The sequence below is a fragment of the Meleagris gallopavo genome, chromosome 5 (assembly GCF_905368555.1).
Source record: "Meleagris gallopavo chromosome 5, MGAL_WU_HG_1.1, whole genome shotgun sequence".
NCBI classification, from domain to species: Eukaryota; Metazoa; Chordata; class Aves; order Galliformes; family Phasianidae; genus Meleagris; species Meleagris gallopavo.
Genome location: NC_139408.1, coordinates 14,450,432 through 14,462,991, shown reverse-complemented (window position 1 = coordinate 14,462,991; position 12,560 = coordinate 14,450,432). Strand labels below are relative to the sequence as shown.

The 12,560-nt window shown below is 50.7% G+C and overlaps 1 protein-coding gene across 1 annotated transcript in view; it reads left to right on the top strand.

Moving 5' to 3' along the window:
• Positions 1-12,560, top strand: part of MUC2 (mucin 2, oligomeric mucus/gel-forming) — a 110,463-nt gene that overhangs the window by 33,212 nt on the left and 64,691 nt on the right. Inside the window, exons 33-37 of the mRNA XM_085223834.1 lie at positions 301-555; positions 1,142-1,771; positions 2,970-3,224; positions 9,683-10,312; positions 11,511-11,765. Coding sequence (XP_085079960.1) covers positions 301-555; positions 1,142-1,771; positions 2,970-3,224; positions 9,683-10,312; positions 11,511-11,765 — 2,025 coding nt within the window. The remainder of the gene's footprint in view (positions 1-300; positions 556-1,141; positions 1,772-2,969; positions 3,225-9,682; positions 10,313-11,510; positions 11,766-12,560) is intronic.

The window sequence follows — 12,560 nt, the reverse complement described above, 5'->3', positions numbered from 1 at the left end:
AGCTGGCTTAAGGGCTGCAGAGTTCTTATGGTCTGAGCATTGTTTTCACTGTGCACACGGTGTTTCGATGCAGTATTGGTCTTAGGTAGATTGTTTACACGTGTCTCCCATGGAGGTTGTACGAAACCTTGGTGTGTAATTCCTGAACGAAACTAATCCTGCTAGTAAGATATTCTGCATTTGAATTACCTGAACTAGTGGGTTTCTGGTTGTGGATTTTGATGAACTCAGTAGGGAAACGGAGTTAACGGGGAAATACAATTTGATTTTCTGCAATGATGAATCTCTGTGTTATCCTAGGTACCACTTCCCAGAGCACCACGAGTACAAGTGTGTCGAGTACCAGCGTGTCAAGTAGCAGTGCCCCGCCAACAACAACCGGGTCTGCCCCCACTACCACCTCTGGCACAACGCTCTCCAGCAGCACCACCAGCAGCACCGTGAGCACCACGCCTGTTACTGTCACGACCTCATCCGGCCCGACTTCAGTCAGCACATCCACACCCACGCCAACACCCACCACCTCCGTAACACCCCCACCCACGACAACGGAAGGTAATGTCTGGTCATCGCGTTATTTTTTTTTGTTGTCCACTTTCCCTTCTGGACCTTTGTTTAAGTAATGTGTGCCCCATGCTAGTTCTCATGCTTTCTGTTTCGCCCTGAGAAGAATTTGTTTGTCTTGGGCAGAAAGTTCCTTGTTCTCTTACTCTGCACGGCTCTTTTGAATTTATTTAATCCTGTTGCCTGGTGCAACTACTTTGGTCAGACCGGAAGTCCTTGTTTGCTGCTTTGCGTTGCTTTCCTTCAACTGGTCAGGTCTTTCTCAATGCGAACCCAGTATCGATATGGCATGGAGCTTGTTTTTGTGACACTTTTGTTTCAGGTCTTTTTGGGCCGGGGCTTTTCTGACCTTCTTGCCTTTCTTCTGCTGCTAGCCCTCTGTGCTTTTCAGCCACTGGCATGACATTTTTCTTCTGGGAAAAGCATGTTTTCCCTGGAGGGTTTCATGGGATAGTCCTCAGATGGAAGCTTGGCACTTATCGCCATCAACAACTGCATGATCCTCCCATCTCTTATCACCTCCTCCAAGTGATTCTGTAGTTCCTAATTGTTTACATTTACTGATGTCCAACGGCAGTTGACTGCACCGTTCCAGAGGACTGCATCTGGACTGACTGGATCGATGTGAGTTACCCACAGTATGGCCCGGAGAATGGTGATGATGAGACCTTTGAAAATATTCAGAATAAGATCCCTTCATGGAACTGTACGAAGGTTGAGAATATTTCCTGCAGAGCTGAGAAATTTCCAGACATTCCTATAGAAGATTTAGGGCAGAAAGTGGAATGTGATGTTAATACAGGACTCATCTGTAAAAATAAGGATCAGACCCCAGGGGCTGTGATACCAATGCCAGTCTGCCTGAATTATCAGATCAAAGTCTGCTGTACTCCACCATTAAGACCGGAGTGCACAACAGCTATCACGACTACAACCACAGGAGAAATCAGCACAACAGTGTCCCTCTCTCCGACAACAAGCACAGTTTACACTCCGAGTGTGCCAAGCACAACTGCCCCGCCAACAACAACCGGGTCTGCCCCCACTACCACCTCTGGCACAACGCTCTCCAGCAGCACTACCGGCAGCACCGTGAGCACCACGCCTGTTACTGTCACGACCTCGTCCGGCCCGACTTCAGTCAGCACATCCACACCCGCGCCAACACCCACCACCTCCGTAACACCTCCACCCACGACAACGGAAGGTAATTGTCTGGCCTTGCTGTCACGTGTTCCCTTGCAGAGGGAGAGGTGAAGGCCTGTGAGCGCCTGAACGTAGGCTTTGTGTATGGGCTGAGGGCCGGGTGTGATTGCTGAACGTTCCTTAATGGAGCAGGAGCCCAGGGTAGTCCTGACTCTTGCTGTTTGGAGGCAAGGTGAGTGCATTAGTTGAGGGCAGAAGGTCCCTTGTTGGTTGACACTGCGTGTCCTTGGAAAAGGTTTTTTTCAGCTAGGTGCAGCTGGTAGTCTTAGGCCGCCATTGGTCTGACTGGAAGTCTTCCTTTTGCTGCTGCGATATCTTGTCCTCAATCTAGAGAGAACATTCCCTAATGAGGCGTCTCGTGTAGGCGCAGTGGGCTTTTGTGGTGGGCACTATGGTTTCTGGTGCTTGTAGGTCACAGACATTCAGACGTTCTGCCCTTTCTTCCCCTGCGCTCGTGTGCAATTCTTTTTAGTTCCTGCAGTGATTCTCTGTGGGTGGTGTGTATGTTCACGTCCTGCGGATGGAGCATAAGCGTTTGATTGGAAGGCAGACGTTTCTGTACCATGGGGCGTTTCTGAATTGCTTGTTGAGAACAGGTTGAAGGAGGCAGCCTTCTGGCCTGTGGCGTGGGCAACCAAGAAACATAGAAGAGCAGTTGGAGATAAGTGGCATGGCATGGACAAATGCGGTAGAATGGTTTTTGAAGACGTGAGAGGGGTATAGAGAAGAGTTTCAGTAGTTGTTCTGGAGCCCCAAGTGAGGTGGCAGGAAATTAGTTGTGGCGGGAAATCGGGCCTGCTAGTTTGCTGCATTGGGTCCGGTGGTGGTTCCACGCAATAGAACGTGACAGCCAAAGGTAAGGAAGAGTGAAGCCTAAGGATGATCGGAGTGCATTCATCTGGCTTAAGGGCTGCGGAGTTCCTGTAGCCTGAGCATTGTTTTCACTGTGCACACGGTGGTTAGATGCCGCATTGGTCATAGGTGTGGCATTTGCACGTGTCTCCAAAGCTAGTTTTTGGAAACCTTGGAGTAGAATTCCAGAATGACACAAATAGGACTAATGAGACTGTCTCCATTCCTACACTCTGAACTTCCCGGGCTTGTGGTTGTGGAGCTTGGTGAAGTCAGTTGAGAAATGAGGACTGAGAGAGGAAATGCGATTGGCCTGCTTGCAACGATGAAACCTTGTGTTTTCCCAGGTCCCACTTCGCAGAGAACCACGAGTACAAGTGTGTCGAGTACCAGCGTGTCAAGTAGCAGTGCCCCGCCAACAACAACCGGGTCTGCCCCCACTACCACCTCTGGCACAACGCTCTCCAGCAGCACTACCGGCAGCACCGTGAGCACCACGCCTATTACTGTCACGACCTCGTCCGGCCCGACTTCAGTCAGCACATCCACACCCACGCCAACACCCACCACCTCCGTAACACCTCCACCCACGACAACGGAAGGTAATTGTCTGGCCATGCTGTCAGGTGTTCCCTTGCAGAGGGAGAGGTGAAGGCCTGTGAGCGCCTGAACGTAGGCTTTGTGTATGGGCTGAGGGCCGGGTGTGATTGCTGAACGTTCCTTAATGGAGCAGGAGCCCAAGGTAGTCCTGACTCTTGCTGTTTGGAGGCAAGGTGAGTGCATTAGTTGAGGGCAGAAGGTCCCCTGTTCCTTGACACTGCGCGTTTTTGGAAAAGGTTTTTTTCAGCTAGGTGCAGCTGGTAGTCTTAGGCCGCCATTGGTCTGACTGGAAGTCTTCCTTTTGCTGCTGCGATATCTTGTCCTCAATCTAGAGAGAACATTCCCTAATGAGGCGTCTCGTGTAGGCGCAGTGGGCTTTTGTGGGGGGCACTATGGTTTCTGGTGCTTGTAGGTCACAGACATTCAGACGTTCTGCCCTTTCTTCCCCTGCGCTCGTGTGCAATTCTTTTTAGTTCCTGCAGTGATTCTCTGTGGGTGGTGTGTATGTTCACGTCCTGCGGATGGAGCATAAGCGTTTGATTGGAAGGCAGACGTTTCTGTACCATGGGGCGTTTCTGAATTGCTTGTTGAGAACAGGTTGAAGGAGGCAGCCTTCTGGCCTGTGGCGTGGGCAACCAAGAAACATAGAAAAGCAGTTGGAGATAAGTGGCATGGCATGGACAAATGCGGTAGAATGGTTTTTGAAGACGTGAGAGGGGTATAGAGAAGAGTTTCAGTAGTTGTACTGGAGCCCCAAGTGAGGTGGCAGGAAATTAGTTGTGGCGGGAAATCGGGCCTGCTAGTTTGCTGCATTGGGTCCGGTGGTGGTTCCACGCAATAGAACGTGACAGCCAAAGGTAAGGAAGAGTGAAGCCTAAGGATGATCGGAGTGCATTCATCTGGCTTAAGGGCTGCGGAGTTCCTGTAGCCTGAGCATTGTTTTCACTGTGCACACGGTGGTTAGATGCCACATTGGTCATAGGTGTGGCGTTTGCACGTGTCTCCAAAGCTAGTTTTTGGAAACCTTGGAGTAGAATTCCGGAATGACACAAATAGGACTAATGAGACTGTCTCCATTCCTACACTCTGAACTTCCCGGGCTTGTGGTTGTGGAGCTTGGTGAAGTCAGTTGAGAAATGAGGACTGAGAGAGGAAATGCGGTTGGCCTGCTTGCAACGATGAAACCCTGTGTTTTCCCAGGTCCCACTTCGCAGAGCACCACGAGTACAAGTGTGTCGAGTACCAGCGTGTCAAGTAGCAGTGCCCCGCCAACAACAACCGGGTCTGCCCCCACTACCACCTCCCTAACAACTCTACCCACGACAATGGAAGGTAATATATCGTCATTGCTTTATTTTTTTTCTTGTAGGCTTTCCCAGCTGCAGTTTTGCTTAATTAACGTATACCCCACGCTAGTTCTCATGCTTTCTATTTTACTGTGAGAAGAATTTGTTTGATTTGGAGAGAAAGACCTGCAGATGTAGATGAATGGCATGGTAAGAAGAAATGCCGTAGAATGGTTTTCAAGTCATGGGAGGGGTGTCAAGTAGAGTTCGCTTACTTGTTCTAGGGCCACATAGCTTGGAAGCAAAGTAGTTGTGGTGGGAACAGATTTCCTGCATTGGGAATGGTGATGTCTCCCCAAGTGCCTCTGCGAAATAGATTTGAGGCCCTGGAACCCGAGGGAGAGGTGTGTGCAGGTGTGGAGGGAGGCCCACCCGTAAGGGTGCCTCGGGGGAAGCGGTCACCCCCGCGTCTCAAGACTTCCTCCACCGGAAGGTGGTTGTCATAGGCGACCCCTGCTGCAAGGAACCGAAGGCCCTATATGCCAGCCCGACCCTACCCACAGAGAGGTGTGCTGCCTCCCTGGGGCACGGGTCAGGGACATTGCTAGGAGACTTCCCAGACTGATCTGCCCTTCTGACTGCTATCCACTATTGATAGTACAGGCTGGCAGTGAAGAAGTTGGTGAGAAAAGCCTGAAGGCTATCAAAGATGACTTCAGGGGACTGGGGCGGGTAGTTGAAGGAACAGGTGTGCAGGTGGTTATTACATCTGTACTTTCAGTGGCAGGAAGGGATACTGAGATGAGCCTTAAAAACCCATCTCTTAAACAAATGGCTTAGGAGTTGGTGCAAACACAGGAGTTTTGGTTTTTTTGATCACGGGGCAATTTACTCAGCGCCTGGCATGATGGCTGCAAATGGAAGCAGCCTGTCTCCACGGGGAAAGAGGGTTCTAGCTGAGAAACTGGCAGGATTTATTGACAGGTGTTTAAACTAGGTATGAAGGGGGAAGGGGACAAAATGAGGACCGCTGGGACTGAGGGGGCAGTTCGAGGCTCAAAACAGAACTTGATGGGTGGAGACAGTGGAGTTCAAAGGCTTGGAGAGGGGTGGGGGGATGCTTCTTCTCTTAAGTGCCTGTATACTAATGTGCGTAACATGGGAAATAAACAGGAAGAACTGGAGTTCTGTGTGTGGTCATGAGGTCATGATCTCATTGCGATCACGGAGACGTGGTAGGGCAGCTCGCATGACTGGAATGTTGTCATGGAGGGCTATGTGCTTTTTAGGAAAGATCGGCTGGCTAGGCGGGGTGGTGGAATTGCTCTTTATGTGAGAGAGCAGCTAGAATGTATTGAATTTCACTTGGGGGAGAGTGATATAGCAGTGGAGAGCTTATGGGTGAGAATCAAGGGGCAGGCTGGTAAGGGTGACACTGTTGTGGGTGTGTACTACAGGCCCTCTGATCAGGATGAGGAGGTTGATGAGGCCTTCCATAAGCAACTGGATGTAGTGTCACATTCCCAGGCACTGGTGCTTATGGGGGACTTCAATTATCCAGATATTTGCTGGACGACCAACATGGCCAGGCAGGCACAGTCCAGACGGTTCTTGCAATGTGTTGACGACAACTTTCTGATGCAGGTGGTGGAGGAACCGATGCGGGGAGGGGTGTTACTGGACCTTATTCTCACCAACAGGGATGAACTTGTTAAGGAAGTAAAGGCTGGGGGCAGCTTGGATTGTAGTGATCATGAGATGGGGGAGTTCAAGATCCTGAGTGGAAGAAGCAAAGCAATAAGTAGGATTGCTACCCTGGACTTTAGGAGAGCCAACTTTGATCTCTTCCGGGACCTACTTGGAGCTATCCCGTGGGCTTGGGTGTTAGAAGGTAAGGGGGCCTCCGAAAGCTGGTCAGCATTTAAACAGCTCTTCTTCCAAGCTCAGGATTGGTGCGTCTCTGTGAGCAAGAAATTGGGAAAAGGTGGCAGGAGACCTGTGTGGATGAGCAAGGAGCTCATGCGCAAGCACAAAGGAAAGAAGGTCCATGAAATGTGGAAAAAGGATCTGACCACTTAGGAAGGATATAGGAATGTAGTCAGTGCAGGGATGCAACGAGGAAGGCTAAGGCCTGCCTGGAATTGAATCTGGCTAAAGTGATAAAGGATAATAAAAAAGGCTTCTTCAAGTATGTTAACAGCAAAAAGAAAACTAGAGAGAATGTGGGCCCCTTACTAAGTGAGGAGGGAGTTCTGGTAACGGGGGATGCTGAGAAGGCAGAGATACTGAATGCCTTCTTTAGTTCTGTCTTCAGTGAAAAGGCTTTCCCTCAGGTTTCCCATACCCTGGAGGTTAGCAAGAGGGTCTGGGGAATGGGAGACTTCCCTTTAGTCAGGAAAGAGGACGTGCGTGAGCGCCTAGGCAGCACTAAGGTCCACAAGTCCATGGGACCTGATGGGGTGCATCCATGTATGCTGAGGTAGCTGGCGGAGGTCATTGCCGAACCGCTCTCCATCATTTTTGAGAGGTCTTGGATAACTGGGGAGGTCCCTGAAGACTGGAGGATAGCCAATGTCACTCCGGTCTTCAAAAAGGGCAAGAAGGAAGACCCGGGCAATTATAGGCCTGTCAGCCTCACCTCTGTCCCTGGAAAGGTGATGGAACAGCTTGTGCTGGATACCATCTCCAGACAACTGGGAGAGAAGGAGGGTATCAGGAGTAGTCAGCATGGGTTCACCAAGGGGAGGTCGTGCTCGACCAACCTGGTGGCCTTCTATGATGTTGTCACATGCTGGGTGGATGGGGGAAGAGCGGTAGATGTAGTCTACCTTGATTTTAGAAAGGCATTTGATACTGTCTCCCATGACATCCTTATAACAACGCTGAGGAATTGTGGGATAGATGAGTGGACAGTGAGATGGGTTGAGAACTGGCTGACTGGCAGAGCACAGAGGATCGTCGTTGGTGGTGCAGAGTCTGGCTGGAGACCTGTAACCAGTGGTGTCCCCCAGGGGTCTGTGCTGGGTCCAGTCTTGTTCAACATCTTCATCAATGACCTTGATGAGGGGATAGTGGCCACCTTCAGCAAGTTTGCTGATGATACGAAGTTGGGAGGATTGGCTGACACGCCTGAAGGCTGTGCTGCCGTTCAGCGAGACCTGGACAGGCTGGAGAGCTGGGCAGTAAGAAACTGGATGAGGTTCAACAAAAGCAAGTGTAAAGTCTTACACCTAGGGAGGAATAATTGCATGCACCAATACAGGCTGGGGGATGAACTGCTGGAGAGGAGCTCTGCAGAGAGGGACCTGGGTGTCCTGGTGGACGACAGGTTGGCCATGAGCCAGCAGTGTGCCCTCGTGGCCAAAAAGGCCAATGGCATTCTGGGGTGCATTAAGAAGAGCGTGTCCAGCAGGTTGAGGGAGGTGATCCTCCCCCTCTACTCTGCCCTGGTAAGGCCTCATCTGGAGTACTGTGTCCAGTTCTGGGCTCCCCAGTACAAAAAAGACAGGGATCTCTTGGAAAGAGTCCAGCGGAGGGCCACAAAGATGGTGAAGGGTCTGGAGCATCTCCCCTATGAAGAAAGGCTAAGTGAACTGGGTCTATTTAGCCTTGAGAAAAGACGACTGAGAGGGGACCTGATCCAGGTTTATAAATATCTGAGGTGTGGCAGCCATAGTGGTGAGGCCAGTCTCTTTTCAATGGTACGTGGAGACAGGACGAGGGGAAACGGACATAAGCTGCAGCATAGGAAGTTTTGCACGAATGTGCGTAAGAACTTCTTCACGGTGAGGGTGATGGAACACTGGAACAGGCTGCCCAGGGGGGTTGTGGAGTCTCCTTCTCTGGAGATATTCAAGTCTCGCCTGGACGCCTACCTGTGCGACCTGGTGTAGGGAACCTGCTTTGGCAGGGGGGTTGGTCTTGATGATCTCTAGAGGTCCCTTCCAACCCCTACAATTCTGTGATTCTGTGAATAGAATGTGACAGCAATAGTGAAGTAGGAATGAAGCCTAAGGATGATCGGAGTGCATTCAGCTGGCTTAAGGGCTGCAGAGTTCTTATGGTCTGAGCATTGTTTTCACTGTGCACACGGTGTTTCGATGCAGTATTGGTCTTAGGTAGATTGTTTACACGTGTCTCCCATGGAGGTTGTACGAAACCTTGGTGTGTAATTCCTGAACGAAACTAATCCTGCTAGTAAGATATTCTGCATTTGAATTACCTGAACTAGTGGGTTTCTGGTTGTGGATTTTGATGAACTCAGTAGGGAAACGGAGTTAACGGGGAAATACAATTTGATTTTCTGCAATGATGAATCTCTGTGTTATCCTAGGTACCACTTCCCAGAGCACCACGAGTACAAGTGTGTCGAGTACCAGCGTGTCAAGTAGCAGTGCCCCGCCAACAACAACCGGGTCTGCCCCCACTACCACCTCTGGCACAACGCTCTCCAGCAGCACCACCAGCAGCACCGTGAGCACCACGCCTGTTACTGTCACGACCTCATCCGGCCCGACTTCAGTCAGCACATCCACACCCACGCCAACACCCACCACCTCCGTAACACCTCCACCCACGACAACGGAAGGTAATGTCTGGTCATCGCGTTATTTTTTTTTGTTGTCCACTTTCCCTTCTGGACCTTTGTTTAAGTAATGTGTGCCCCATGCTAGTTCTCATGCTTTCTGTTTCGCCCTGAGAAGAATTTGTTTGTCTTGGGCAGAAAGTTCCTTGTTCTCTTACTCTGCACGGCTCTTTTGAATTTATTTAATCCTGTTGCCTGGTGCAACTACTTTGGTCAGACCGGAAGTCCTTGTTTGCTGCTTTGCGTTGCTTTCCTTCAACTGGTCAGGTCTTTCTCAATGCGAACCCAGTATCGATATGGCATGGAGCTTGTTTTTGTGACACTTTTGTTTCAGGTCTTTTTGGGCCGGGGCTTTTCTGACCTTCTTGCCTTTCTTCTGCTGCTAGCCCTCTGTGCTTTTCAGCCACTGGCATGACATTTTTCTTCTGGGAAAAGCATGTTTTCCCTGGAGGGTTTCATGGGATAGTCCTCAGATGGAAGCTTGGCACTTATCGCCATCAACAACTGCATGATCCTCCCATCTCTTATCACCTCCTCCAAGTGATTCTGTAGTTCCTAATTGTTTACATTTACTGATGTCCAACGGCAGTTGACTGCACCGTTCCAGAGGACTGCATCTGGACTGACTGGATCGATGTGAGTTACCCACAGTATGGCCCGGAGAATGGTGATGATGAGACCTTTGAAAATATTCAGAATAAGATCCCTTCATGGAACTGTACGAAGGTTGAGAATATTTCCTGCAGAGCTGAGAAATTTCCAGACATTCCTATAGAAGATTTAGGGCAGAAAGTGGAATGTGATGTTAATACAGGACTCATCTGTAAAAATAAGGATCAGACCCCAGGGGCTGTGATACCAATGCCAGTCTGCCTGAATTATCAGATCAAAGTCTGCTGTACTCCACCATTAAGACCGGAGTGCACAACAGCTATCACGACTACAACCACAGGAGAAATCAGCACAACAGTGTCCCTCTCTCCGACAACAAGCACAGTTTACACTCCGAGTGTGCCAAGCACAACTGCCCCGCCAACAACAACCGGGTCTGCCCCCACTACCACCTCTGGCACAACGCTCTCCAGCAGCACTACCGGCAGCACCGTGAGCACCACGCCTGTTACTGTCACGACCTCGTCCGGCCCGACTTCAGTCAGCACATCCACACCCGCGCCAACACCCACCACCTCCGTAACACCTCCACCCACGACAACGGAAGGTAATTGTCTGGCCTTGCTGTCACGTGTTCCCTTGCAGAGGGAGAGGTGAAGGCCTGTGAGCGCCTGAACGTAGGCTTTGTGTATGGGCTGAGGGCCGGGTGTGATTGCTGAACGTTCCTTAATGGAGCAGGAGCCCAGGGTAGTCCTGACTCTTGCTGTTTGGAGGCAAGGTGAGTGCATTAGTTGAGGGCAGAAGGTCCCTTGTTGGTTGACACTGCGTGTCCTTGGAAAAGGTTTTTTTCAGCTAGGTGCAGCTGGTAGTCTTAGGCCGCCATTGGTCTGACTGGAAGTCTTCCTTTTGCTGCTGCGATATCTTGTCCTCAATCTAGAGAGAACATTCCCTAATGAGGCGTCTCGTGTAGGCGCAGTGGGCTTTTGTGGTGGGCACTATGGTTTCTGGTGCTTGTAGGTCACAGACATTCAGACGTTCTGCCCTTTCTTCCCCTGCGCTCGTGTGCAATTCTTTTTAGTTCCTGCAGTGATTCTCTGTGGGTGGTGTGTATGTTCACGTCCTGCGGATGGAGCATAAGCGTTTGATTGGAAGGCAGACGTTTCTGTACCATGGGGCGTTTCTGAATTGCTTGTTGAGAACAGGTTGAAGGAGGCAGCCTTCTGGCCTGTGGCGTGGGCAACCAAGAAACATAGAAGAGCAGTTGGAGATAAGTGGCATGGCATGGACAAATGCGGTAGAATGGTTTTTGAAGACGTGAGAGGGGTATAGAGAAGAGTTTCAGTAGTTGTTCTGGAGCCCCAAGTGAGGTGGCAGGAAATTAGTTGTGGCGGGAAATCGGGCCTGCTAGTTTGCTGCATTGGGTCCGGTGGTGGTTCCACGCAATAGAACGTGACAGCCAAAGGTAAGGAAGAGTGAAGCCTAAGGATGATCGGAGTGCATTCATCTGGCTTAAGGGCTGCGGAGTTCCTGTAGCCTGAGCATTGTTTTCACTGTGCACACGGTGGTTAGATGCCGCATTGGTCATAGGTGTGGCATTTGCACGTGTCTCCAAAGCTAGTTTTTGGAAACCTTGGAGTAGAATTCCAGAATGACACAAATAGGACTAATGAGACTGTCTCCATTCCTACACTCTGAACTTCCCGGGCTTGTGGTTGTGGAGCTTGGTGAAGTCAGTTGAGAAATGAGGACTGAGAGAGGAAATGCGATTGGCCTGCTTGCAACGATGAAACCTTGTGTTTTCCCAGGTCCCACTTCGCAGAGAACCACGAGTACAAGTGTGTCGAGTACCAGCGTGTCAAGTAGCAGTGCCCCGCCAACAACAACCGGGTCTGCCCCCACTACCACCTCTGGCACAACGCTCTCCAGCAGCACTACCGGCAGCACCGTGAGCACCACGCCTATTACTGTCACGACCTCGTCCGGCCCGACTTCAGTCAGCACATCCACACCCACGCCAACACCCACCACCTCCGTAACACCTCCACCCACGACAACGGAAGGTAATTGTCTGGCCATGCTGTCAGGTGTTCCCTTGCAGAGGGAGAGGTGAAGGCCTGTGAGCGCCTGAACGTAGGCTTTGTGTATGGGCTGAGGGCCGGGTGTGATTGCTGAACGTTCCTTAATGGAGCAGGAGCCCAAGGTAGTCCTGACTCTTGCTGTTTGGAGGCAAGGTGAGTGCATTAGTTGAGGGCAGAAGGTCCCCTGTTCCTTGACACTGCGCGTTTTTGGAAAAGGTTTTTTTCAGCTAGGTGCAGCTGGTAGTCTTAGGCCGCCATTGGTCTGACTGGAAGTCTTCCTTTTGCTGCTGCGATATCTTGTCCTCAATCTAGAGAGAACATTCCCTAATGAGGCGTCTCGTGTAGGCGCAGTGGGCTTTTGTGGGGGCACTATGGTTTCTGGTGCTTGTAGGTCACAGACATTCAGACGTTCTGCCCTTTCTTCCCCTGCGCTCGTGTGCAATTCTTTTTAGTTCCTGCAGTGATTCTCTGTGGGTGGTGTGTATGTTCACGTCCTGCGGATGGAGCATAAGCGTTTGATTGGAAGGCAGACGTTTCTGTACCATGGGGCGTTTCTGAATTGCTTGTTGAGAACAGGTTGAAGGAGGCAGCCTTCTGGCCTGTGGCGTGGGCAACCAAGAAACATAGAAAAGCAGTTGGAGATAAGTGGCATGGCATGGACAAATGCGGTAGAATGGTTTTTGAAGACGTGAGAGGGGTATAGAGAAGAGTTTCAGTAGTTGTACTGGAGCCCCAAGTGAGGTGGCAGGAAATTAGTTGTGGCGGGAAATCGGGCCT